General features: G+C 38.3%; 4 protein-coding genes across 5 annotated transcripts; 2 read left to right on the top strand and 2 right to left on the bottom strand.

Moving 5' to 3' along the window:
* The first annotated feature begins 59 nt into the window (after nucleotides 1-59).
* On the top strand, nucleotides 60-12,693 carry LOC109859161 (BCL2/adenovirus E1B 19 kDa protein-interacting protein 3). Its single transcript, XM_020437132.1, has 6 exons — nucleotides 60-199; nucleotides 5,440-5,617; nucleotides 6,629-6,716; nucleotides 11,331-11,404; nucleotides 11,494-11,646; nucleotides 11,845-12,693. The coding sequence occupies exons 1-6, from the start codon at nucleotides 157-159 to the stop codon at nucleotides 11,894-11,896; spliced, it is 588 nt and encodes a 195-aa protein (XP_020292721.1). The 5' UTR covers nucleotides 60-156; the 3' UTR covers nucleotides 11,897-12,693.
* Nucleotides 12,694-14,236: 1,543 nt separating this feature from the next.
* LOC109859156 (phosphorylated adapter RNA export protein) lies at nucleotides 14,237-16,961 on the top strand. Its single transcript, XM_020437124.1, has 4 exons — nucleotides 14,237-14,582; nucleotides 14,927-15,539; nucleotides 15,635-15,913; nucleotides 16,027-16,961. Exons 1-4 carry the CDS (start codon nucleotides 14,535-14,537, stop codon nucleotides 16,290-16,292), a joined length of 1,206 nt encoding a protein of 401 aa, XP_020292713.1. The 5' UTR covers nucleotides 14,237-14,534; the 3' UTR covers nucleotides 16,293-16,961.
* Nucleotides 16,962-17,063: 102 nt separating this feature from the next.
* On the bottom strand, nucleotides 17,064-20,455 carry LOC109859155 (autophagy-related protein 13). Of its 2 annotated transcripts, none has more exons than XM_020437122.1 (5): nucleotides 19,825-20,455; nucleotides 19,240-19,588; nucleotides 18,975-19,158; nucleotides 18,539-18,863; nucleotides 17,064-18,322 (listed from the first exon to the last, which is right to left on the bottom strand). In XM_020437122.1, the coding sequence occupies exons 1-5, from the start codon at nucleotides 19,972-19,974 to the stop codon at nucleotides 18,110-18,112; spliced, it is 1,221 nt and encodes a 406-aa protein (XP_020292711.1). In that variant the 5' UTR covers nucleotides 19,975-20,455; the 3' UTR covers nucleotides 17,064-18,109. The 2 variants fall into 2 exon arrangements, with proteins under 2 accessions (XP_020292711.1, XP_020292712.1); XM_020437123.1 differs by having other exon boundaries at nucleotides 18,548-18,863.
* A 1,974-nt stretch (nucleotides 20,456-22,429) lies between these two features.
* Nucleotides 22,430-23,330, bottom strand: LOC109859157 (THAP domain-containing protein 1-like). The gene is made up of 2 exons (XM_020437125.1): nucleotides 23,184-23,330; nucleotides 22,430-23,105 (listed from the first exon to the last, which is right to left on the bottom strand). Exons 1-2 carry the CDS (start codon nucleotides 23,246-23,248, stop codon nucleotides 22,559-22,561), a joined length of 612 nt encoding a protein of 203 aa, XP_020292714.1. The 5' UTR covers nucleotides 23,249-23,330; the 3' UTR covers nucleotides 22,430-22,558.
* Nucleotides 23,331-23,700: the final 370 nt, after the last annotated feature.

Raw genomic sequence — 23,700 nt, 5'->3', positions numbered from 1 at the left:
GTGTGTTGTGCGTCTCTTCGCTTATCGATATATATATATATATAGTACATACGTCGTTTTTCGTGTTTTTGTTCTCCAAGTGTTCGTCACTCAGGTGCTCATCTTTCTCCTTCGAGTCTTCTTTGCGATCGCTCTCTTCGCACGCACGACACGGCGATGTCGTCGACGGTGAAGCACACATCGGACGAACAGCTGAGCGGTGGGTAAAGGCCATTTTTATGTAAGCAAAAATGACGCCAGGCTGTCAGACGCGACGACACATCGGCCATTTCGCGCGGCGCGTCTGCTCGCTCGCTCCGCGCCCGTCTCTCTCGCTCTTTCTCCTTTCTATAGCTCTTTTCCTCCGATTTCCGATCATAAACAAACGATCGTTGTGTCGCCCGCGGCGTCTCTCGCGTTGTTTTCGGAGAGTCGGAACAACTCTGTTGTTGACACAAGAGAAAATACGTTTGTTTTTTTTTTTCAATCTTTGACGATTTCAACTTTTACGCAGAATCATCTGTGTTAATTCGTCTCCGACTTACGACGCGTAACAAGTTGCACAAATCATCCGAAGATCGGTTTCCGAAGCGAGTCATCCGTAATGACGCAGCACGCCATTAGTTTTGGCGCCATTTCGATTTTTCATCCACACGTACGACGCTCGACGTAATGTTCAATTGTTTATGTCGCGCGCGCGCTTGAATCGATATTCTTCCTGGCGGGTCCTTCGCACCACGAAGAAGACCGCCACGAGACGTCGTGTGTACGTAGCGAAATATAATTTGCGAGCGTGCGCGGGGACATTCGTTTCGTACTCGCAACGTCTTCAATCGCATATTGCTCGTCTTTTGTCCCGTTTTCTCGCGTTCTATCGTCCGCAATTTTTCTTGACGTTACTTTCTTTCCTTCGTCACGAGAGAAGTTTGCTAGAAATAGAAAAGAACAACAAAATGAAGAAGAACAGCGCGACAATCAAATTCTGTAGACGCGCTTACGCATCGAGACCCGCGAATATAATCTCAGAAGCGCGGACGACTTTGTTTCGGAATATTTTTATATTCCGGTTTTATTTTCGGCAACAACTCGCCCCGATAAGATAAAGTGCGAAATAAAATTGTTTCGCGCGGTTGCGAATTGCGAGATCTTTTATTTTCGACTCGTTGTTCTCTTCGACGAAACAACAGAAATTAAATACTCGCTCCGTTTCGTCTATAAAGATAAAGAATATTCGTCTCCGCAACGGCGCAACGATCAAGTAAAACGCGCGCGCGTACACGGTCGAAAAGAATCACATTCGCGCAACGGACGTTTATCGCTTCGGACAATTATCGAAACGGCAAGCAAAGCGTTCGTTTCACGCCCCCCTCACAAAGATATTTAACGTCCCGAACTTTGAAATTTTCATTTACACTTCATGTAAAGTCTCTCGAAGATAAAACTGCGTAGCTCCGGCTTTGCATGCAAAAAATGCAAATTTCATATCCCACACGTTTCAAGGTTGTTTGTTGTTGTTGAATATATTAAACACATAATATATGTGACCTCCACGTACGCAAACACGCGTGCGTAAATAAAATAAAATACTAAATAATCATTTCACAAATAAAAAAAATAATAAATAATCATTTTTGTTGAACGTGTTTAAATTGTAACGACCGAATATATCGGTGCGATCGCTTTGTTTCATTGTTGAATTCTATCCAGTCGTCTAGATAGAAAACTGGGTCAGCGTCCTGCGATCTCGCATAGCTCGAGTGTTCTATTTTAAATCGGATGAGTTCTAACAAATATAAATCTGTCTCTCTCTCACTCTCTTTCTCTCGGTCAAGATCGGAGCTGCGTATCAGTCGTTTTGATATCAGTACCGCGGTACGCGAAGAGTCGGTTGCTGTTGTTGATTTTAAATAGCAAAGACAAAAATTAACACGCACGCAAATTTATCCGATTATCGTCTAAATGCGTTTGTTCGTTTCTACGCTCCGTTTCTAAATATTGTCGTTCCATATCTTACGCGCGAATCTTCGTTTCAACGGAAGGATGTGACGTGACTCTCGTCAGGAACTCGGGACTCGTTGCGAGAAGAGACGTTTGGATTCTGAAAGTCGAAGGGTCTACGTGACTCGGCTCACACGCTCTCTCGCGTGCTCTCCTCGCAAGTTTCTTTTCCGACTTCTTCATCCGATCAATTGCAGGTCATTCGATCGCGGTGTTATAAATTATTTGTTGAAGCGAATCAAGCGCGCAACAAAACAAACATTGCCACGCAACTCGCGCGACAAGGCTGATAAGGAAAATTTTTTAATATTCTTTTTTTTTTTTTTTTTAATTAAATTTTTGGATCCGAAGTAAACGTCCGTACGACGATACGGTTTTCGATGAATTGTTTAATCCCTCTCAACGAGGGACTTCACCAAATAGATGAATAATACGCAATGACACAGTTGTGTGTCTAATCCTAATTTTCAACGATAATATAAAAAGCTTATCGTATCGCGTTGGAATCGGAACAGATAAATGAGTCACGAGATAAAATCTCACACAAAATGGAGACAGACACGCAAACATTATTAAACCATTATTGGAGCGCACGTTGACTTTTTCTCGCACATTCGAATGAAATGTTACATTATTTTACAATATTCACTTATTTGCTTTTTTTTTTTTAATAACTTTTATTCACTTTTATTCACTTATTTGTTTTTTTTTTATTAACGAGGGTGTTTCAACGTACAAATGCGGGGATCGTGTGATGTCGATTAGAACAGCGCGTAGAAACCGTCGAAAAAGAGGAGGTACGCACGTATGTATTTTTAGCCGTCAACGTCCGCGGCGGCAGTCCTTGATCCGATATTGATTGAAGTTGCTCGGCGAGCGCCGAGACACGTGGAGTTTAATTATATATCGTTTCGCGTGCGGCACGTTTCGTGGCTAAAAACAAAACAAATAATGTTTCGCAATTAACGGACGTGTTTAAAAATAAGAGAGAAAGTATTTGTTTCGGAGATGACACGCGTCTCCGTTCGAGCGTAGCGCATTGTCGAAAGCAACGTGTTGATCTCGAACGCCGGACAGAGGTGTATTTAACGTCGGTGCAACCGGTGCGATGCACCGACGGGCCCCGGGATCTGCGGGCCCTCGGTGCATGATAAACATTTATAATATTCAAATTTAAATTTATAATATTCATAACATTACCTATCGGAGTTGCGAGTGCCGAAAGATCATTTAATGTATTAAGGAGACTTAAAAGTTATTTAAGAAGTACCATGACACAGGAAAGAACATCTGATCTAACTTTATTATCAATTGAAAAAAATGTTTTGATTAATTTAAATTTGGAGATGTTGCAAACAAATTTATGTCGGTTAAAGTTCGAAGAGGTGTTCGTTTCTAAATTTGCATACAAATAAAAAATCATTAAAAACTTTTGTCCAATTGCCTTTAATAAATAATAATAACAATAATAATAATAATGATAATTATTATTATTACTATTATTATTATTATTATTATTATTAATTAAAGGGCCCTCTCATCTTTGTCCTTGCACCGAAATTTTACCAGTCTTAAAAACGCGCCTGACGCCAGATCGGGTTATAAACGAAGGAGGTTGTTGAAGCGTGACCGATATCGCGTAAGTCACTTTACGGAGAGGATGTGTATGTGCTTCAATACGAAGTAACGGATATATCTTTAGAGATATCGGGCGGCGATCGAGTTAAGTCCCGAGTCGTGTTCTCGTTTTTTTTTTTTTTTTCAAGTCGTTTTTTTAACCCCGCAGCATTGATGCCAATGTGGGGCGCGAAGTTTTTTTCTTCTCGCATTTAGGATTTTTCTTACGATTTCACAGCCTTGACTCTGGCATTGCCGGTTGAACAATTGAACAACGGTCGATTTTGCATTGTGTCGCGCCAATAGAGAGACGCACGTAGGTACGTGCGACACGAGTTGTGCGATTTGTTAGCTCTAACAATCGCGGACGTCGCTTATCGTCACGTTGATTCGGACGTGATCGTTGCCGATCAAAGTAATGGCATTTTGCGAGTTCTCTCTGTGAATAGCTTCTCCGAGAGTGTTTTCATTCATCTCCGGACCAACTTCCGACGATTCGCGAGATCTCTCTTCTGGCGCAGAAAAGAGCTGCCGGAACGCGCGCTCGCTCGTAACCAAATATTCAATTTCACGGCCGTTTAATTAATTACCTTCATTACTTGCAAATGCAAAGTGGCGAACGATCGCGGATTACGCAAGCGCGGTTCGCATCGGCAAAAGAGCTGCCGGAACGCTTGTGTGTGTGTTTGCATAAACACGCTATTCCCTCGTCACGCATTTCGCGTCAACACGGCGAATGAAATTTTAAATAACGTAATTAGAAAGCTGGAAGTTTAACGTTGCAATTTTTTTTTTTTTTGTAAAAAAACGACGGCGGCGGCTCGTCACTCATTTTTTCTTTCTTCTTAGCCGAAGCGGCACCGATCACTCGCGTGATATCGATGCGTCAGATCGGGCGAAAGCGCGCAAAACGTGTTTCAGCGGCCGATCAGGTGAACGAACTCGAAGTAAACCGCGGATATTCGCGCGACGGTCATCGTGCGATGTCGATGGAGTTGTCACGTGCGTCACACGTGCTCCGCAAACACACTCCGTTTATGATGTTGCCGCGTTTATTTTTTTCTATCATTACTATTATTTTATTTTATCATTATTTCGACCCTCTCTCCCTTCCCCACGGACGTTCGAGAGAGATATCCGTTTTCTCCGATATCGAATATATTCTCCGGATATTTCAACATCCGGCAGATACCCGCGAGATATTCTCGGTGGAACGTCGCGCGCGTCCGATGTAATTTTTTAATTAATAATTACGAAGATATTATACGTATATCTCTATCGCTCTCTCTCTCTCTCTCTCTCTCTCTCGTTATTACAAACTTCATTAGTTTATACAAATGTAATAACGAGCTCGGACTAAAATATATCTATGACGGATGTTCGGTTTATACATGGAGATTGAAGCGTGTGCAACGGAGCGTGGAATATAATAAATTCACGCCCGTTACGTAGGAGTTTGCAAATTATCATAGAGAGTGACGGTAGATGAACCCGAGATTTCACTGCGATGAGTTCATCCTGGTTACGTGATTGCCGCGAAGCGCTTTACGAGCGCACATCGCGTATCGTATCGTTTTGATATATCGCACGCAGACTCCAACCGATCGGTCAGACATTCGTTGATTATCGCAAATTGCATGAAATTCCGTGAATTTCAATTGCGCGTACAAATAAAAACCGGAAGAGAGAATCGCGCGTCATGTTGTGTGCGCAGCAGGTATTCGTTCAGACCAAAGCGATGAAAAATTTTCTGTTTGACTCTCTGAAAAATAAAACACACACGAAATAAAACACACGGGAACGCGAAAAAAAAAATTGAGATTTGATTAAATTTGACTTGTGCAGAGTCCTGGGTGGAGCTGGTACCGGACCCGTTGTCAGCCGCCCGGACAACTCCGACGCCGTTCAGCAACAGCGGCGAACGCGAATACCTGCGACTTCTCCGTGAAGCACAGAGGGATTCCACACACTCGTCCGCGAGGCATTCCCTAGCGTCTTCGCGCCGGGACACCCCGAGGGACAGGTATCTTTGTTTTGTGTTATCTATATAACGTTTTGGCCTCGATTCTCTCTGTCGAGGTTATTGATATACGCCTTTGTCCCTTGTCCCTTGAGGAAAGGGCCGAGGAAGGAGTAAAGCGCCGAGAGAGCGCCTAAGGCGTGGCGAGAGTCACGCGAGTCTATTTCTAAAACGTCTCAGTAAAACGCGCGCGAGCGCGCGTCGGAACGCTTCAAGGTCAGACGGATAAAAGTGGAAAAAGGCGGATGACCTACGGACTAGATTGTTCGCTAATTGTCGACTATAGCGAAAAAATTTTAAGCGGATATCGCGTTCTCGGAATATCGAACGCGTCAATTGGACGACCGTGAGATTACGCGCGCGACAAGAATATCGCCACGTGTCGCCGCAGTAAGAAACGGAAATAAATAGTTGCTTGTAAATAAATATTGTAATTTTATCTTTGTTCCTCGTGACGCGTTTTATTCGCATCGATGCATAATGGACGCGTTGCGCAACACTTGTGTAAACACACACTTGAAGTAAAACGCATCTTATCGCGACCTCTTGGATTTTTTGCATCGAGATGCAGCGGCGATAACGGATCTGATAACGATTCTGTACGTGTCTCTCTCTCTCTCTCTCTCTCTTTCTCTCACGCGTTTCCGAGATCCTTGTTCGTTGTCACATCGACGCCACGTGTAATCGCGGAATATGCATTCGCGGATCGATCAATCGTCGTTTCAATCGTCGCTGTTTGAATTCTCTCTCGATTGACTTGTTACGACGTAATAAAACCGTCGTATTGCACGCAGGGGGTCGCGAACTTTCAAGGCGACACTTTATCGCGGCAACTTTCCGCGAATCGTCTTATCGCTCGATTGTCACACAAGAATTTATCAAAGCAAACGAGCGGTTATATCGAGCGTGGCCGAAATTTAACTATCAAGTCAAATTTCAATTTTTTTTTTTTTTTTTTATATTTCGCTGCAGAAGAATCAAATTTTAAAAACAAAACTCGCACTTGATTTACAGCCCGAAGAGCCCGCCGAATAGCCCGAATACGGAACTTTCGACCGAGGATGAGCTCAAAGGCGTCTACATAAATTACAGTTGCAACAAGGTTAGCAGTTTTGTTATAAAATTTTTTTTCTGTGTGTGTGTGTGTGTTCTTCATGCAATTCGACGAGACTGTGGAACACCTCGTGGGTATATTTGTAAATATACCCTCGAATATTTATTCTCATTTCAAACACATCATCGTGAGCGACGCGGAATCGATCTGTTCCGCGAGAGATCGCGAGTGAAATTTTCTCCGTCGAAAAGCGCGCGTTTACTGTCGCGCGCTGGCGCGTATATAAGTGTACGTTCTACCTATATACATCATTCTTTTCAACTTTTATCTTGCTTCGCTATCTGTGTGACAAAAGCGCTCGGAAAGTGTTTGCGCAAAACGAGGACGAGATGCCAATTGTCGCGTGAAGTTAAATGGGAAAAGTTGAAAATTTATAAGCGATCTTAAAATAAAAACGATAAAAGAGAGCGTGCGAGAAGATTGAAAAAAAAATGCGCCGTTGTATGTATACACCTGGTGTGTGTACAGTCGCGTTCGAATTGCATGGACGGACCAAGAGTAAAACAATTTGCATGTAAATGCGACGTTATCTTATGACTATTCAATGCGACAAGCGACATCGAGCTTGCGGTGCAGCATTCCACTAAGAACCTGCGCCGCTGTTTCTTTCTCTTTCTCTTTTTGTGTGATGTGATAAATAAATTAACATCTTTTTTTCGCTCCCTCTCTCTCTCTCTCTCTTTGATTTCTTCAAAAAATATAATAGATATTTATATAGATATTTTATTTCTTGGTGTACAAGACGCGGTAGCAGCTCCGACAGAGACATTCATTCTCGTCTCTTTGCATGGAAACACGAGGAATCAATAACCATTACGAAAGTCACAAAGCGATTCCTGTTTGTGTACCTCTTATCGTGAGACAAACAAATAATTACACAGATATTGGCATCGGAAACGTTAGTCGCGAGTAGTAGTTGAAAATACAATACGTAACAACAACCCATCTCTTTCTCTATCCGCTCGCGAGTCAATTCGCGCAAAGCCGTTTGAAACGCGGCAAATTGTCGATAAAGCCGCGCGAGCGATGGATGTCGTTGTTTTACTATGTATGTTTGCCAGACGGACGAAAATAGCAACAAAGACCGACTGTATTGTGCGCGAGGTATGAGTAACGACGATAACAAAGTGGAACCGGCCTCGCGTTAAGGTTTTTCCATGAGTCAGTCGATTTCTTTTTAGTTGCTTTATTCTTCTTTTAACGAGCGCGTCGCGTTTCTTTCATCGTCATTAGTACTGTCTTTGTATCAGAATTAAAAAAAAAAAAGAAAAAAAAAGAAAAAAAAACGCGTCTACGCACGTTGAACGAATAGCTGCGATGTCGCGTATTTAATATATTGTTATTATCTTTTATTTTATCTCTCGTGAGAATTATGTATATTGCGCGCGAATATTAGTCACTGTTGTGTATCATTGCATCCTTACATTTGTTTTCACCGAGAAAATACGATATGATGAACATTTTCTCCGAATCGCGCATCTGCGTAATTCTGACGCGTTTGGAATTTTGTTTTTGCGCGAGGATTAGAGAATGCAGGTCGAAATACGCGAAAAGTTACGGACAAATAGTTTATTTACGAATATCTGAGTTCTAACTAAGAAGTAGAGCTATTTGTAAACAAGATTATACACAAACTAGCGCGTGGGTAAACAATTGCACAGATTTTATATGCAACAGGTGCGAACAAGAAGATTTCTCTTCTTCATCTTGTTAAAGTCTGAGCTCTCTTTTTTTGCTTTTGTTGCGGTCTTTTAACGTCACGTAGAAACTGATATTCTTCGCGCGCGTTGCATATTGCATACGAGACGTCTATATGCAATTGCGGCGTGTGTGTGTGTCAGAGAGTGAGAAAGAGAGAAAGACAGAAGTACGAACACAGTAACGCGATATTATTTTTCTCAAGTTTTTCCGCAAAGCGCAACGTATCGGATGTCGCTTGGGTTTTTATTGAAAACGCATATACGTACACATATATAACACAGTATGTATGTGTGTGTATATACATATATATTTTTCTTTATTTATATTTCGGGCGTGGACAGTTTACGTCACGCGTGCGTGCGTGTGTCTGGTGCATTCGCGTACTGCCGCATTCGCGCTTTGCCGCATTTAGACACCGAGCGATATAAAGTTCCCGTCTATATATGTATGCGCGCAGAGAGACTGAGACCGCGGCAAGAAGAAACGCGTGAGAAATTTCGAGAGCGACGAAGCAAAGGTTCCCGAGCATTGTATTTCGGCACGATTGTTAATTTAAAAAAAAAAAAAAAAAAAAAAGGAGAGATTCGACTGAGAATATCCGTGATAGAGGAAAGCGTGATTATCGCTGGCTTCGGACACGACATATGGCTTCGTCTGTGAGCCAACACGCCGCGATGAATTAACGCAATCCCCGGTTATTGCACTCGATCGCGTAATTCTTGTCGGTCATATCGTAACACGAATTATTTAATTGAGAATCTCGCGTATATAATTTGAGTGAAATATTGAGACAAGTAATACGATTATATATATATAGTAAGTTTTTTCAAGTAACAAAAATCTTAAAAATGTCTAAAATTGAAACGAAAAAAAATCCAAGTACGTCAAAGACGTAAAATCAAAAATTTCATGAACAAAAGAGTGTGTACCTAGTCGTGAAATAACCTGGGGAACACACCTTGTACGTATATGGTTGCACACCGAGCCGTTGCGAATCAAGTGCGTTTGTATGTATATGTTACGTGTATACATGTATATACAATATATGCTGCGTCTTAAACTCGTCGCCAAGAAGAAAAGTGGAGTCAGGAGCAGTAAGGAGACGCATTCTCGAGAACGTCGTAGTATCGACTGACCAATCGCCGGTCGTAGCGAGGTCACGCCATGCGCGATGTCAGCGCCGTCGTGGGGGAATCCATTCTCCTCGATTCTCATTTCAACGATCGCGCAAATATGTCCCGATCTCATTAACGGCTCGCGTGTTACAACACATCGAGTCGACACTGAAACGCTATGAGAAAATCGCAATTTAATATAAATATTATATTAATTTTTTTTTGTACGATTGTCGTCGCTGCAATGACGAAACACACAACTGCGACACTCGTGAGAGAGACTCTCGCAAAAAGCGAAACACAAGAATTATTTATAAAAACGTATCTTCCACGAATCGAACATCTCGTTTGATCGAGTTCGAGAAATGCGACGATATGCGCGCAAAATAAAATTTAAAAAATAAACGTTTGAAAAAACGTTGACACAAAAGATCTCTCTACACGCGAACGTGCAATTGATTTATTTTTTGTGTCGCATTGTCGGTTGCGTGTGCATTTACGCGACTTATCGCAGGCAATCACCGTCGCTTTTACTCTTTTGCCGCAGCAAAGACGTGATTAAACGTGAATACACGTACTTGCTGATAATAAATTAAACGCACACTCCTTCTCAATAAGTAAATGATAAAATGACGCAACGGTGATTAACGGAAAATACCGCGTTCAAAATAAACACCGCCTCTTTTCGGCGTGATCGCCAGGTTATCAGTTTTTCAGCGCTTAAATCGTCTCTGCGTGTACGCCATATACGGAAAGAGAAACAGAAATCTTATCTGCATAGGTGCACGATATGTGATCTCGTCGATACTTGCCTCAAAAATGCGATAACACTCTTTTGCGTTCTCCTTGTTTATTATTGTTTCTCGGTTGTTGACAACTTAATAGAATTCTGGCTAAATTGCATGTCACGCTCCGTGAATGATAATTGCGTTCACATGTGCAATTTTCAGATTGATTATAATGGGCTTGTTGTTGAATCATCCAAGGTTTAGAGGCTCATCTCAACAATTTGTTTTTCGCAATCGCAAACGGTTTGGACATCTGCGAAAAAAAAAATAAACGTCTTAGTAAATGCCTCGGGTAATGAGTGCGAACTGAAGAAAATACTTGAAAATGTGAACACAGTGTCTCAATTGATTCTGACAAAATTGCGTTACGGAGAATAATAAATTAAATTATTTGTACGATGTTATCACAAGAAACAATCAAATGTGAAACTCGACGAGAACGTGTTTATTTCTTGTTTCTTTATTTTCACCTTCGTCTTCAACTTTTCGAAATAAGGTCAGACCTACAACGGTCGCGAATTAACCAGATAACTATTGTGGGAATTTTGCAACGGTAATTTGCGACCGTTGTGAATCTGAAATGGGAAAATTTTGTTTTAGTGTCACTTACGACTACTCGCGACTGTACTATAGATCCAGCTTAAGATAGGGTTGGTCGGCTTGTTTACAAGCTAAAAATGGCGACAAGCTGCGCACATCATTTGCGTGTGTGTACGTATGTACATATGTATGTACGTACGTGCGGAATGGCTAAAGGTCATCTTTGAGCATTCACTTTTCTACCGTGACCATTCATGAATATATGTACATACATACTACATAGAATGCCTAGTGGTTGCATAGTACATATATCGTGCGATCAATTCCTTCTCGCTTTTACGTCTGTTTCTCCTTCGTTAAAAGGTTTACGGTTGATATCGAGAATTGCGAATGTGTTCTCTTTTTTTTTTTTTTTATTGCGGAGATTGTTACAATGCTCTTTCTTTTGCGCTTTGCAGGAGGGCGAACTTCTAGAGAAGAACACCGATTGGATCTACGAGTGGAGCTCTCGACCAGACCAGATGCCACCGAAGTATGTTGTCAACTGAGATACTTAATCAAATCGCGATTAAATCGAAAGACAACACATTGTGCATTTGCTAATGAAATTTCTCTCTGTAGAGACTGGAAGTTCAAACATCCTCTAGGAACTAAGAGGAAAACATACAGCATTCGTACGGCAAAAGTCGGCAAGAACGGATTATTTTCCAAGGAAGTCATTTACACTTTATTCTTCACGAACTTTTTGTCTCTGCTCATTGGAACCGGCTTGGGGTAAGATCACTCGCGAAATCTTGACGATGAGACACAATGCTGTTACAAATTGCTATACCACTATCTCTCAAACAATTAGAATTACTTAGAGATCTTTGAAAAATTATGTAATTATTTCAATAATTACTGTGTCATAATTTTACAAAGTTTTGTATATTAAATTTTTTATATTACATATATTTTTTTGTGGGTATACAGCGTTCTGCTTACCAGGCGAGGTTTTATGATGTCTCGCGTTGCGATTGAGTGAAGATCACGATTCTGGAAGCGGCGGCATTAGGATTGTCACGGTTGAACACGCGCTGGATAAGTGGGCTGGATGCAAGAAAGACTGAACAAAAAAGTCCCATGGGCGATCAAGGCTAAAACAAAAAAAAAAAAAAAACAAACAGATACACTCAGCACATTAATTCGATTGTCCCGATTCATAAATATTATTAGCGCACTTTGTATTATATATTAGCACACACTTTTACTACTCCAAATCCTTAACTATATACTGTACTTCTGAGAAATTGCATATATCGAGCATAAATAATACGTATGACATGCTCGTAGGAGAAAAAAGGAAGAAGAACTGTAAGACGAAGAGAAAGAAAGATGATCTATCGTAGTCTAGAATCTTATCGAGGAAACTTATTCACAGAGGAACAGGAAAATGAACGAAACATGTCCATTTTATACCGTTTCTAATGCGTTTTTATCTGCGATAGTTTGTAGATATAAGCTTGAGTATAGTATTTATCTAAAATTAATTATGTTAAAGAGAAGGAATTTAAAAAAGAGGAGTGAGAGATTGAAAAACGAACGACAGAAAAGAGGTGTGTTCTATGTGTGTGAATGTGTATGTGTGTGTGTGTGTGTGTACGTGTGTGTGTACGTGAAAAAAGAATCAGGCTAACTGCGAAAGAGAATCAACATTTATTAATGAACACTGTTAAATGACTCGTTCTGATCACACGGGAAGTTACGGGAATTTCATCCGAACGAACGAGTTTTACGGTTAAAATTTGTTACGGGAGTGAAAAAAAAAAAAAAAAAAAAAAATTATATCCAATAAATCTGAAACTTCACAAGTGATATTCTTGGTTGAATTATGTATCTTGCGATTCAATCTCAATAACGATTGAAAAGGATTGAATGACAGTAGTTCCTACGCGGGGGAAATATCGACGTGATCCACCGTTTCGACTGCGGTCAACAGCCGGAAAGGAGGGACTATGAAAGGATCTTGTTTGAATGGAATAGTTTCGGAACTATTACGGCGCTTTTGTACGACATTTTAATCTACGTTTTTTGTAATTTCCAGTAATAAATTCACATGGAAGTTTACGTGCAAATATACCTCGTTGTGTGTCTTTTATTTGAATCAATCAGCCTGATTATCGAACGTCTCTAGTCTAAGACCTGGTTTATGCGGACTTAAGATTTTAATATTTCTGTTTATTAACATAAGCATAACAGACTATAACAGAAGCATTGAAATCCTATAGTTGAACTGTACCAATTCCGGCATAAATTAACAGCTATATTACCCGCATAAACAAGGCCTTATTTGCCGGCATAAACCAGGTCTAACTGTCAAAGAAAAATAAAACTTACTTGCGGTCAGATCTCTGGACACACCAATGGGATCGATCAAATTCGCAAGAACAAATTATCGTTGACACGGGACTCATTTGAATGCGATATTGCAAAACGTCATCTGTGATCTTTGAATTCTGGCGTCGGTAAAACAGATCGAACGAATGTATTAGGCCGCATTTACAGGCGATCGCAAAAATTTCCAGAAGTGTCTAAAGCCTGTTCTACATTGATCGCAAGCGCAAACGCAAGGAACAGGTCTGGTAGAATTGACTAGTCGTATTGATGAAATCAGCCAATTGACCAGCGTGATTGGTCAATTCTACGAGATCTATATCTTGCGTTTGTGCTTGCGATCAATGTAGAACGGGCTTTATAGGAATTTTAGCTGCGACGTGCAACAGTTTGCGACGAGCAGAGTAAATCCAACGTTTGCGTTTGGAAATAGTTCGTTGTCAAAGGCTAATATTAGATTTGTCGTACGACAAAGACTTTAACTATATGTTGATTGGCTATCAAATACAGTTCTTTATAAAACTCTATCTGATAGCCAATCAACATACTTAAAATCTTTGTCGCACGACAAATGTAATATCAGCCAAAAGCTTGGTGTTCCATTAATTTGGTTCTATGAGTAGTGAAAATCTATAACATGTGTCACGTGAATTGTAGATTTTCACTGCTGACAGTGAAGTCATGGCTCAGAGCTATGTATTCAATATTTCTCCGTTTTTTTTTTTTGAAGAAAAATTTGTTTCTTGTTGCAATTAAATGATTTAATATATTTTTTTTTAATATAAAATAAATATATATACAGTTTATTTCTGCATATTAGAAATGTGTATATTCACTGCCACTACTGGAAATCTATAGCACATGTTACGTTAATATAGATTTTTAGTACTGGCAGTGAATATGGGAACGTAGCCTATATGCTTGTATTATATATATATATATATGATATATATAATATGTATATAATACATATGTGTGCGTAAGCGTGCAATGGCGTTGGAGAAGATCGGTTTCTACATACGTGATTCTGCATCGCGTGTACTCTATTTTCAAAAAGTTTGAACGTTCTGATAATCGCATTGATAATTCTCAAGACGGCGTATGGAGCAGCTCGCAAAACTCGGGAGTCATTAAAAAAAAAAAAAGAAGCATAATCAAATATCCTGATTATTATTATTCAGATCACTGACTCACACACACAGTAAGGATTGGTGATTTTGCTTTTGTCAAAAAAAAAAAGGAGTATAATTGCTTTTTATCTTAACGAGACAAGCTCTCTATTAGAAAACATGGATACGGAACCAGTGTTAGAAGAGGGTGAAATTGTCGACGATGAGGTTAGATGCTATAATTGTATTGAATATAGTAGACTTAACCTATATCTAGCGTACAGGTTAGATATGTTCAATGTTTTAGCCTAATTTTTAATTCAAACGTCTTAAAAACTATTAAGAAAGATTTTTTTTTTGATAATTTAGTTTTTATTGCTCACATAAATGTTTCTTGAAGTTTTGTTGTGTGAATATACATGTATATACATGTATATTCACATGTATATTTACATGAATATACATGTATATGTGTCATTATAAACTTATTTGTATCAATTCAGAATAGCTCAATATCTTAGCTCTCTAATAAACATGGTGTCTAATTGATGGTTTAATGTTTTCACGAATAGCCAAGTGACATCTTTGAACCATACAAAATCTTAGAAAGACCTCACATACCACCACCTGCTGCAAATACACGTGCAAAACTGGGATACAGTGATGAATCTGATGAATCTGCAGATACCGAAAGTGATTCTGATTCAGATTCTGCGCATACTGTTAAGAAAAGACCTAAACTTAAACTAAAGAAACACAAAAACTTTTCAAAAGACTGTCCAAGCAGAAATGATAAGTACAATGTATGGTGTACACAAGTGCAAGAAGAATCATTAACAGAAGACTTAACATTGTGTGGTGTTACAAAGAAATTACAAGAACGCAGTGTTGAAAGTTATAACTTCACTCTCTCACGATACATGTCAAATGGCAGAGAATCTCATAATCACAACAGTTCTGATGATGAAAAAGATATTGAACAAAGAATAACTAACAAGAGAACAAATTCAGACAGACATAACATAAAATTGAGATTGGGTAAAAGAAAAAACTTGATGGATTTTGACAGTCAGAAAGGTTCTGTTAGAATAATAGCAGACTTGTCCACAACTGTGGAGTCGACAGATGCTGATGTTGCTACTGATATAACAACTAAGCTTAGTGAACGAAAGGATCTTCTCATAAGTAAGTAGAGAGAGAAATCTAAAATCTTTTACACATGAGACATTTATATAGATTGTGTGTGTATTTGATTTCTATATATTTTTTTATTTTTATAGGACGAGTGGTAGATATAATTGGTAAAGAGAAAGCTATCGATTTCTTTCAAAAAACAAGAAAGATAGAAGAAGACGGCGGAATGTTAATAATGAATGGATCTCGTAGAAGAACCGCCGGTGGAGTATATTTTTGGTTGGTGAAAAATGACAAGCATATCCCACAAGAAAAAATAAGAGAAATATTTTACTACGATCAAAAAGAAACCAGCGAGCAAAGAAAAAAAGCCGATGCTGATGCAAAAAGACAAAAAGCACAAGAACTGATGAGAACTTTTGAAAGTAAATAACTTATTTTGTAAATCACTTATACTGTTCTTTTTTTTTTTTTTAACAGTGAAGATTTATAAAAGAAAAGTGTACCGATGCAAACATAAAATTTCTTAAAATTGCAGATGGATCCGAAAAAGATTTACCGGCTTTGTTAACTAGAGCGGAGCTCTCGACCAGAGAGATTGCAGAGCAAGCGAGATTACGACGTGGAGAGGGTATGGACAGAATGCCAGTAGACTCGGATCGCACGGTATCGAATCCACCACCTAGTCCAGTAACGGATGATCCGGATCACTCCGAGCATCCATTGGTACAAAGACATGTCCAAGATTACACTGACGATTTTCTCGATATCGGAGTAGATATAGATAGTATGGAAGTACTTTAAAACTGTGTTCTAGATCTTATGTTTGCACATAACATAAATGTTTGTACAAAAATATATAAACTACACACATATACACACATACACAATACATACAAATATATATGTGCATAATTTGTACAGAACATGGTGCAGAGTACTTTTTATCCTGTTCACAAAAACGAACAAACTGAAAACGGTGACAAAATTTGTTCGACTCGTGTTTGATATCTTTATTTATAAAATTTGTGTTGACATGGTTTATTATAGATTTTTATCACTTGATATATATCTTACGTTTAACAAATTGGCAACATTTATAAACGTGAGTAATGAGAGAATTCTTGAGATTAAATAGCTATATAAACGTTATATAAATTATGTAAAATTACATATAGAAAAAACGTATAACACAGTATATACATCAAACGCCTAAATAAATTTTATAAGTTAGAGCACACATACACAAACGCGTAATCTTTGTATATAACACCTGTTATATAAAGGGAAGATTTAGAAAAAAAAATTGTATAATTTGTACAATATATATTAAAATTGACACAGTATACATGTTTTTTGTTTATTTTACGTTATTGGGTCTCCTTCAAAAATAAAAACAAAGTTTTAAGAGATAACAAGAATGAGATAGTAAAAAGAGACGCAAAGATGATAAAACAAAAGTACAAAATAAAGAAAGAAAAGTTCTTTTGAGATGCTTGGTTCGTGCTTTTGTATAAACTCTCTATAATTCGATATTACGGATGCGCGTGTGTATGCGCAAATTTTATTCTATAATAAATTTGCAAAAATGATTTATTGCCACAACACACTTATATTTATCAATCAATTTTATAATGCCTATGTGCAATTTACATTTTATACAAGCAATAAATTATATATTATTAAGTAAACAAGTATCACTTATCGCACTAACCGTGTGCTCTGCTCTCCGTATATATATGTACATAAAAGTTTGCAGCTAGATTTTAGCAAAACACTTGAGCCAGCAGTATTTAGCGAGTATTGAGAAGAAGATTGGGAGATCGCGTGTAAACTTGTGATATTATACCAATATACAATAGCTTATCTTTCAGTTTTCAAAATTTCGGATCAAAGCGCAAACATTCTTAGATAAGTTCAGATAACTTGCTTTTTTTTTTTTTTTTTTTTTTTTTTTTTGGAACTAGGCCATAAATTTTCTCGGTCACCCGAAAGGGCCGATGTAAGAGAGAAAAACTTCACTGCGTATCTACGTGTTTCAAAGATTTTAATAAAGTTGCCATTCGTTAAAGCAAAGGATCAGTACGGTCATAAAATAGTCAATTTTTAATTAATTTATTCAGAAATAATAAAAAAAAAATCATACAAAAAATAATAGTTATGTGATAATAAATTCAAGAAAAATATATTTCAAAAACTGTAAATTACCTAATGTTAAAAACGTACCAGATGTAATAATTTTAATTACTCTCGTATAGCTTGATATTTTAGTTTCTTTTTCTATAAGTCATAGTTAATTGTTATCGTGATCGTCGGAGATGCGTCGAAGATAAGCAGTAAACTCAGTCGTACTAAAAACATAGAGTATAAAAATCGAAAGAAATTAAATATGTGACATCTTCGGGATTTTACACTTCTATGCGAGACACCGCGGACACATATCAGAGTTGGCTACATATTTTTCAGCTTTCAGGATAACAAAATTTATGATATTTTTGAAGAAAAACAAAAGCTATACGCGATGCAAGAATTGTACACTTGTGTCATTTTCTTCTAACACGATGAAAGTTATATACCTAAATACGATAGATATGCATAAGTCAGCACCAGATTCGAGTTGCTTAATTATTATTTTCGGTTTGACATAATGACGTTAAAAAATCGTCGTAATGTTGCATATTAGTTTCAAACGTTTCCAATTGTTTCGCAATGTCTCCCAGTTGTTCCTCGAGCGTTCTTTCTTCCATGAAGGCTTGCAATTGCGGAGCACTTTGACACTCGCGATAAAATGCTCCTACGTCACTATTGGTATTCGTAATAGCGAAAGGGGTTTTCTGTAACAACAACATTCACATTATTCAATTCGTGTATATTACTCAGTGTAAAATTTGCCGCCCACAATCTGTTTAAGAAAAAATAAAAAAAAAAAAAAAAACAATAAAAACAAACATAAAATACTTTTGTGTTCTACGTTAGGCAAATTTTACACTCTGAAAGCCAAGTGATATAATGTGTTGTGGCATTGTGTTCGGATTAGGAGTATCAATTACCAAATCTACCATAATAAAATCATCGTTGGCACTAGTCATTGAACAACTACTTCTTCTAGATCCGTTCTGTGATGCGCATTTCGAAATTGACGTATCATTACTGAGTCTTTCGTTATTTCCGTTGTTGTTGTCGACTGCAGTGGCTGCTGCAGTCTTCGTAGGATCCACTAATGACACCGGAGGAGGAGATGTTTGTTTAGGTGTTAACAGAGAACTAAACGGCACGTCTGGTATCACAAGATCCTCTTCGTTAACAATGACAGGCTTGTTTATCACAAATGCACCAACTTTGATGGTATCGCTAAGGGACTTTGATGTTTCGTCGCTACAAATATAAAATGCATTTGGTTAAAGTGTCCAGAAGGTATTAGATACACTTGAAGTTTATATTTGAGTTTTTTTTTTGTAAAAGATTTGCAGCATTTTATTCACTGACCTCTGCTGATAACGCGCGTGATGTGGACTCAGATCCGAATGAAAATGATCACTCTTGAGCATGATAGAATCTCGTCCCTTGTGGGTAGGTGATATAGTCATTTTTGTCCTGTAAGAGACCGATAAATGTATGGTACCCACCGGAGTGCACAACTGACCCACTCTCACTTGCTTGTAGTTATCACCTGTTGTATGAAATAAATTAGTCTCGCAATTGCAGCAATAAATACACAAGCATGAAATAAATACACAAATAAAAGTTTTACCTAAGTTGTGTAGCTGAGGTTCCCCCATATATATTCGATAGCACATGGTGTAAGAGTCGGATCCTTGACGTCTGCTTAATTTATAAGCTGGTGTAACTCTCAATACAGACAGTAGAGACTTTAGTAAAATTGCCATTCTGTTGTATACAGTATATGTTACTCGCACGGTTGGATCACTCTGTTCCGGCAGAACACCCAAGCTCCAAGTTTCCAAAACCATTTTGTCACCTTCCACTGTTTTCAGAGAGATTTCCACACAAAGAGGTACAGAAGAACTGACTATCTCTCCGCACAGTGCTCTCTTAGCATCAGCTGTCACTTCTGGTAACTCTTTTATTGCTAGATTAAACTACAATCACATGCATTGCTTCAAATATATGAAAAATATAAGCGCAAGTAGTAGCAAGTATAATATGTAAACTGTTCAATTTATCTGGCAACTTAATAATTCTTTTCAATTATCTAATGGTATAAAAACTAATTTTTCTTATCGCATACATACATATATATATACACATATGCTAACAGCAATGACATATTGCCAAATAAATTGTACAACTTAAAGCAAATGATTTGTTTCTTTACCCAATCTCCAGCCGAGGAATCTGGTTTACAGGCGGTGTTAACTTTCTGACCTGATCTCGCTTGTATTATGACCTGGGCAGCTCTGAGAGCCAAATATTTGGTAAATTTCTCTAACTCCTTCCTGTCCTGCATACTTATTTGCGTTGACATCGTATACAACCGTAATAATAATAATGTGTGTGACTAGCCTCATAAATGTTTTTTCAAACAAGAAGTACGTTGTGAAGCAGCAACGTAACAGCACATTCTTGGTTGGCAAAACCGTGTCTGTGTTAATTATCTACTGGTGTACTCACTCACTTCGGGCTTTTTATACTACCTTTTCGCTCGTAAGTTTCAATTTTATAAACAACTCTATTCGTGCACGTGGCCTGCTTCCTTGAATTCCTACAACTCGTACTTGACATCATCATGTTGTAGCGTATACCACGTAAGTAAGAATTTTCCTTCTTTAAATTTACAAGAAAAAAACAATATACCACAGAACGATAAAAAAAAAAGTCGTTGCTGTCTGTTATCAGTTTTGTCGTGAAATACAAGATAAAAACTAGTCACTACACAAGAGATGCTAGAAACCTAGAAATCGATCCGAAATCTTCGCCCAAAAAGATGGTTCAATCCGTTCGGCGCTGTGCGGTGGCTCGGTTAATACTAATAGCGTGCAGTTGAGAGCCTTCAGTGAGAGTCGCAAACTCGTGACGTCATTGGGCAGCTTTTTCCTCTGTCCAATCAGAAGCGACTATATCCCTGAGAAATTCTATAATTCAATGGGCAGCTTTTTCCTCTGTCCAATCAGAAGCGACTGTGACGTCACGAGATTGCGACACTCTCTCCCTGAGAGGCTCTCTATAGTGTGCAGTTCACAGTCCTTCAAGTTTAAAGCAACTCGGACTTCGGAACAGAGTTGCAAACTCTGACCGGCTAGCACCACCGAGAACACCGAGAAGGTGGGAGCACGCACTCAAGCGAAAACTTACGAGGTCTGTTCTTTTTCCATACTTTGGCTGCACTAGTTCACAGTATATCTTTTTTTATCTATAATAAAAGGAAAAAGATAGACTGTGAACTAGTGCAGCCAAAGTATGGAAAAAGAACAGACCTATGGTGTGCGTGCCCCCATCATTTCAGTGGTCTAGTTTCCACCGAAACCCTCAATTCGATTTCACTCCGGTACGGATTAAATTTAGTGTTTCGTTTCCATTGGAAGTAGAATACTTATAGATCGAAGCGAAAGCGAAATCAGCGCAATTTGACAGATTTCCATCGACTTAAATCTGATTCTACGTCGCATTAGGTGTGAATTAATGCTTCGGTGGAAACTAGACCAGTGCTAGCCGGTCAAGTCTGTTCTACACATAGACGTATAATATATAGACTGCGCGTTCCCTATCTTTGCCATGTTAAGAAAATGTCTTCAACGTTGAGAGAGACAGCTGGTGTTGAATAGTAACCTCATCTTTGGCTGCTTTCCTTTTAGGAGACACAGTCGACACAAGTCGACACAAGAGTCATTCTGTCTCTGTTTCTCACTGAATACTGAACAAAGACAGAATGACTTTTGTGTCGACTTGTGTCGACTGTGTCTCCTAAAAAGAAAGTAGCCTTTGTCTAGCGAGGTAGAGGGGAAAAAAGAAATCTTCGCTGATTGATAGAATAGTAGTGAAAAAGTGGGGATAGAAAAATAGTGGGGTGAAGAAAAGCGAAAGAGATTAAGGGGTAATGGTAGGTTAGGTGGTATAAAACAGTAGGCCCTGATCCCACCACAGACATTGATAGATAGAGAAAGAGTTACTATTCAAAGTATGTTGTCTCTCTCAATGTTGAAGACATCTTTTCAGCCAAACGCGCAGTCTATATATTATACGTCTATGGTTCTACAATACAGTCGTAAGTCGTAAGAAATTGACCAATCACAGATTAATCACAGAAGAATGATCGATTGTGATTGGTCAATTTTTTACGACTTACGACTGTATTGCAGAACAAGCCTAAGGTTGGATCCTCATGCAGACACCGGCGCTTTGACACCGAACGTTGATTGGTGAAAAGCAGGTGGTGAGGGTAAATTAGAGCTGCCATTTACCCTAACCATTCGCTTTTCACCAGTCAACGCTCAGTGTCAAAGCGCCGGTGTCTGCATGAGGATTCAACCTAAGGGCCATTCTACAATAGGTCTGTTTGTTTTACCTGAACTGGCTACACTAGTTCAGAGTTTATCTTTCTTCTTCTAATATAAAGTGAAAAAGACACAGATGTCTATACTACTACTAGATCGCTAACTTTGGCAAACAAGGTGAGGATGGCAGGATATCCGATTTCGGCCATGACAACCTACAACAAAATGGCTGCTCCCGCTAGTATATGAAATATAGTATATCGTTCTTTTATGTTATTGTTACGTTCTGGACTTCAATGTTGTTGTTGTTTATATGTATAATATATGTAATAATAAAACAGTAAATTATGAGCAATAATCTCACTCGGATCTTTCTCAAGAAGATTCTTAGTTCTAATTATATTTATAATTCTCAGTATTAATACAATTCACATTAATAAAATGTATATTTTCTTACAATGTGTAATACGTTTAAATTGTACAATATTTATTTGCATTAATTGTTCAATATTTATCTGTATATATACAATTTACACTAGCCTTTATTTAATCAATTTACTTGGTATGACAAAATAGCTGAATATGCAAGCTTATGTATGTTATTTTAGGATTTTAGAACTATACTTTCTTGTCATACCTTAAAGTTTTTAATAAATTTTTCAAAGAACTGATTTTGTCTTCTTTTCTCTTCAGTTTTTGTTTTAATGATTTGATTGTCCTCCACATTAATTTCTTCCGTGGACTCATTTCCATCTTCTTTACTTTTAACAATGAATTACTCATGATTGTTCTTGATTTGTGCATGTGCATTTTGATAGTAGTATTAGAAGTACTTGTATTCTCTTTCGAATTATCTTCTTTTGGTTTTAAAATACTTTTCCATTTGATTTCTGGCACCACAGCAGATGTAGAAGCAAGAGTAGTATTGAATTCAATTGACGGAGTCTCAATTGCAGAAGCAGTTACATCCGCAGAAATGGGAGCACAAAATATTGAAGGCACAGCAAGATTATTCAACCGGACACCACTTGCATTGGGTCTTTTCATAAAATCATTTTCTTGAAAATGTGCACTGCATATTAAGCTGTATTTTGTAAGTTTAAAATTGTCTCTTCCAATTGCTGCAATCCACAGTTGTAAAATATCCGGGCGATTTAATGGAAATCTACAATATTTAAATTGTTTACTTACATAACCTTAAAATATTGTAACTTCAAAGTATAAATAAATATCTCCTCCTTACCGAAATAAATGAAATCCATTTTTTGTGATATTTTTACACTGTGGAATGCAACAAGAGCTCGGCATGTTTACACAGTGATGTTTACGATGTTACTTTTTTACTTTAACAAGGCCCGAGTTGTACATTCGCGTACTGATCATACACGCACCGCCGCCATTTTGTTGTAGGTTGTCATGGCCGAAACCGGATATCCTGCCAGCCTCAGTTTTTCCATATCCCACAGCAGGGTTGGGCACGTATTATACGTGAGGTATTTTATATTGTATTATACTTGGTATTGTACAGTATAATACATCGCTTAGGCTGTGTTCAGTTAAGCAAGATGGAACGAACTAATGGAGGAAATGCAGGAAATACAGGAATTGGAACTAATGAATTCCTATATTTCCTGCATTTCCTACATTAGTTTGTTCCATTTTGCTTAACTGAACACAGGGCTGTGCTCAGTTAAGCAAAATGGAACGAACTAATGTAGGAAATGCAGGAAATATAGGAATTCATTAGTTCCAATTCCTGT

This window comes from Pseudomyrmex gracilis, unplaced genomic scaffold, assembly GCF_002006095.1.
Source record: "Pseudomyrmex gracilis isolate BER0280 unplaced genomic scaffold, ASM200609v1 scaffold_243, whole genome shotgun sequence".
In the NCBI taxonomy this organism is placed as follows: domain Eukaryota; kingdom Metazoa; phylum Arthropoda; class Insecta; order Hymenoptera; family Formicidae; genus Pseudomyrmex; species Pseudomyrmex gracilis.
This window is presented reverse-complemented; position numbering and strand designations above follow the sequence as displayed.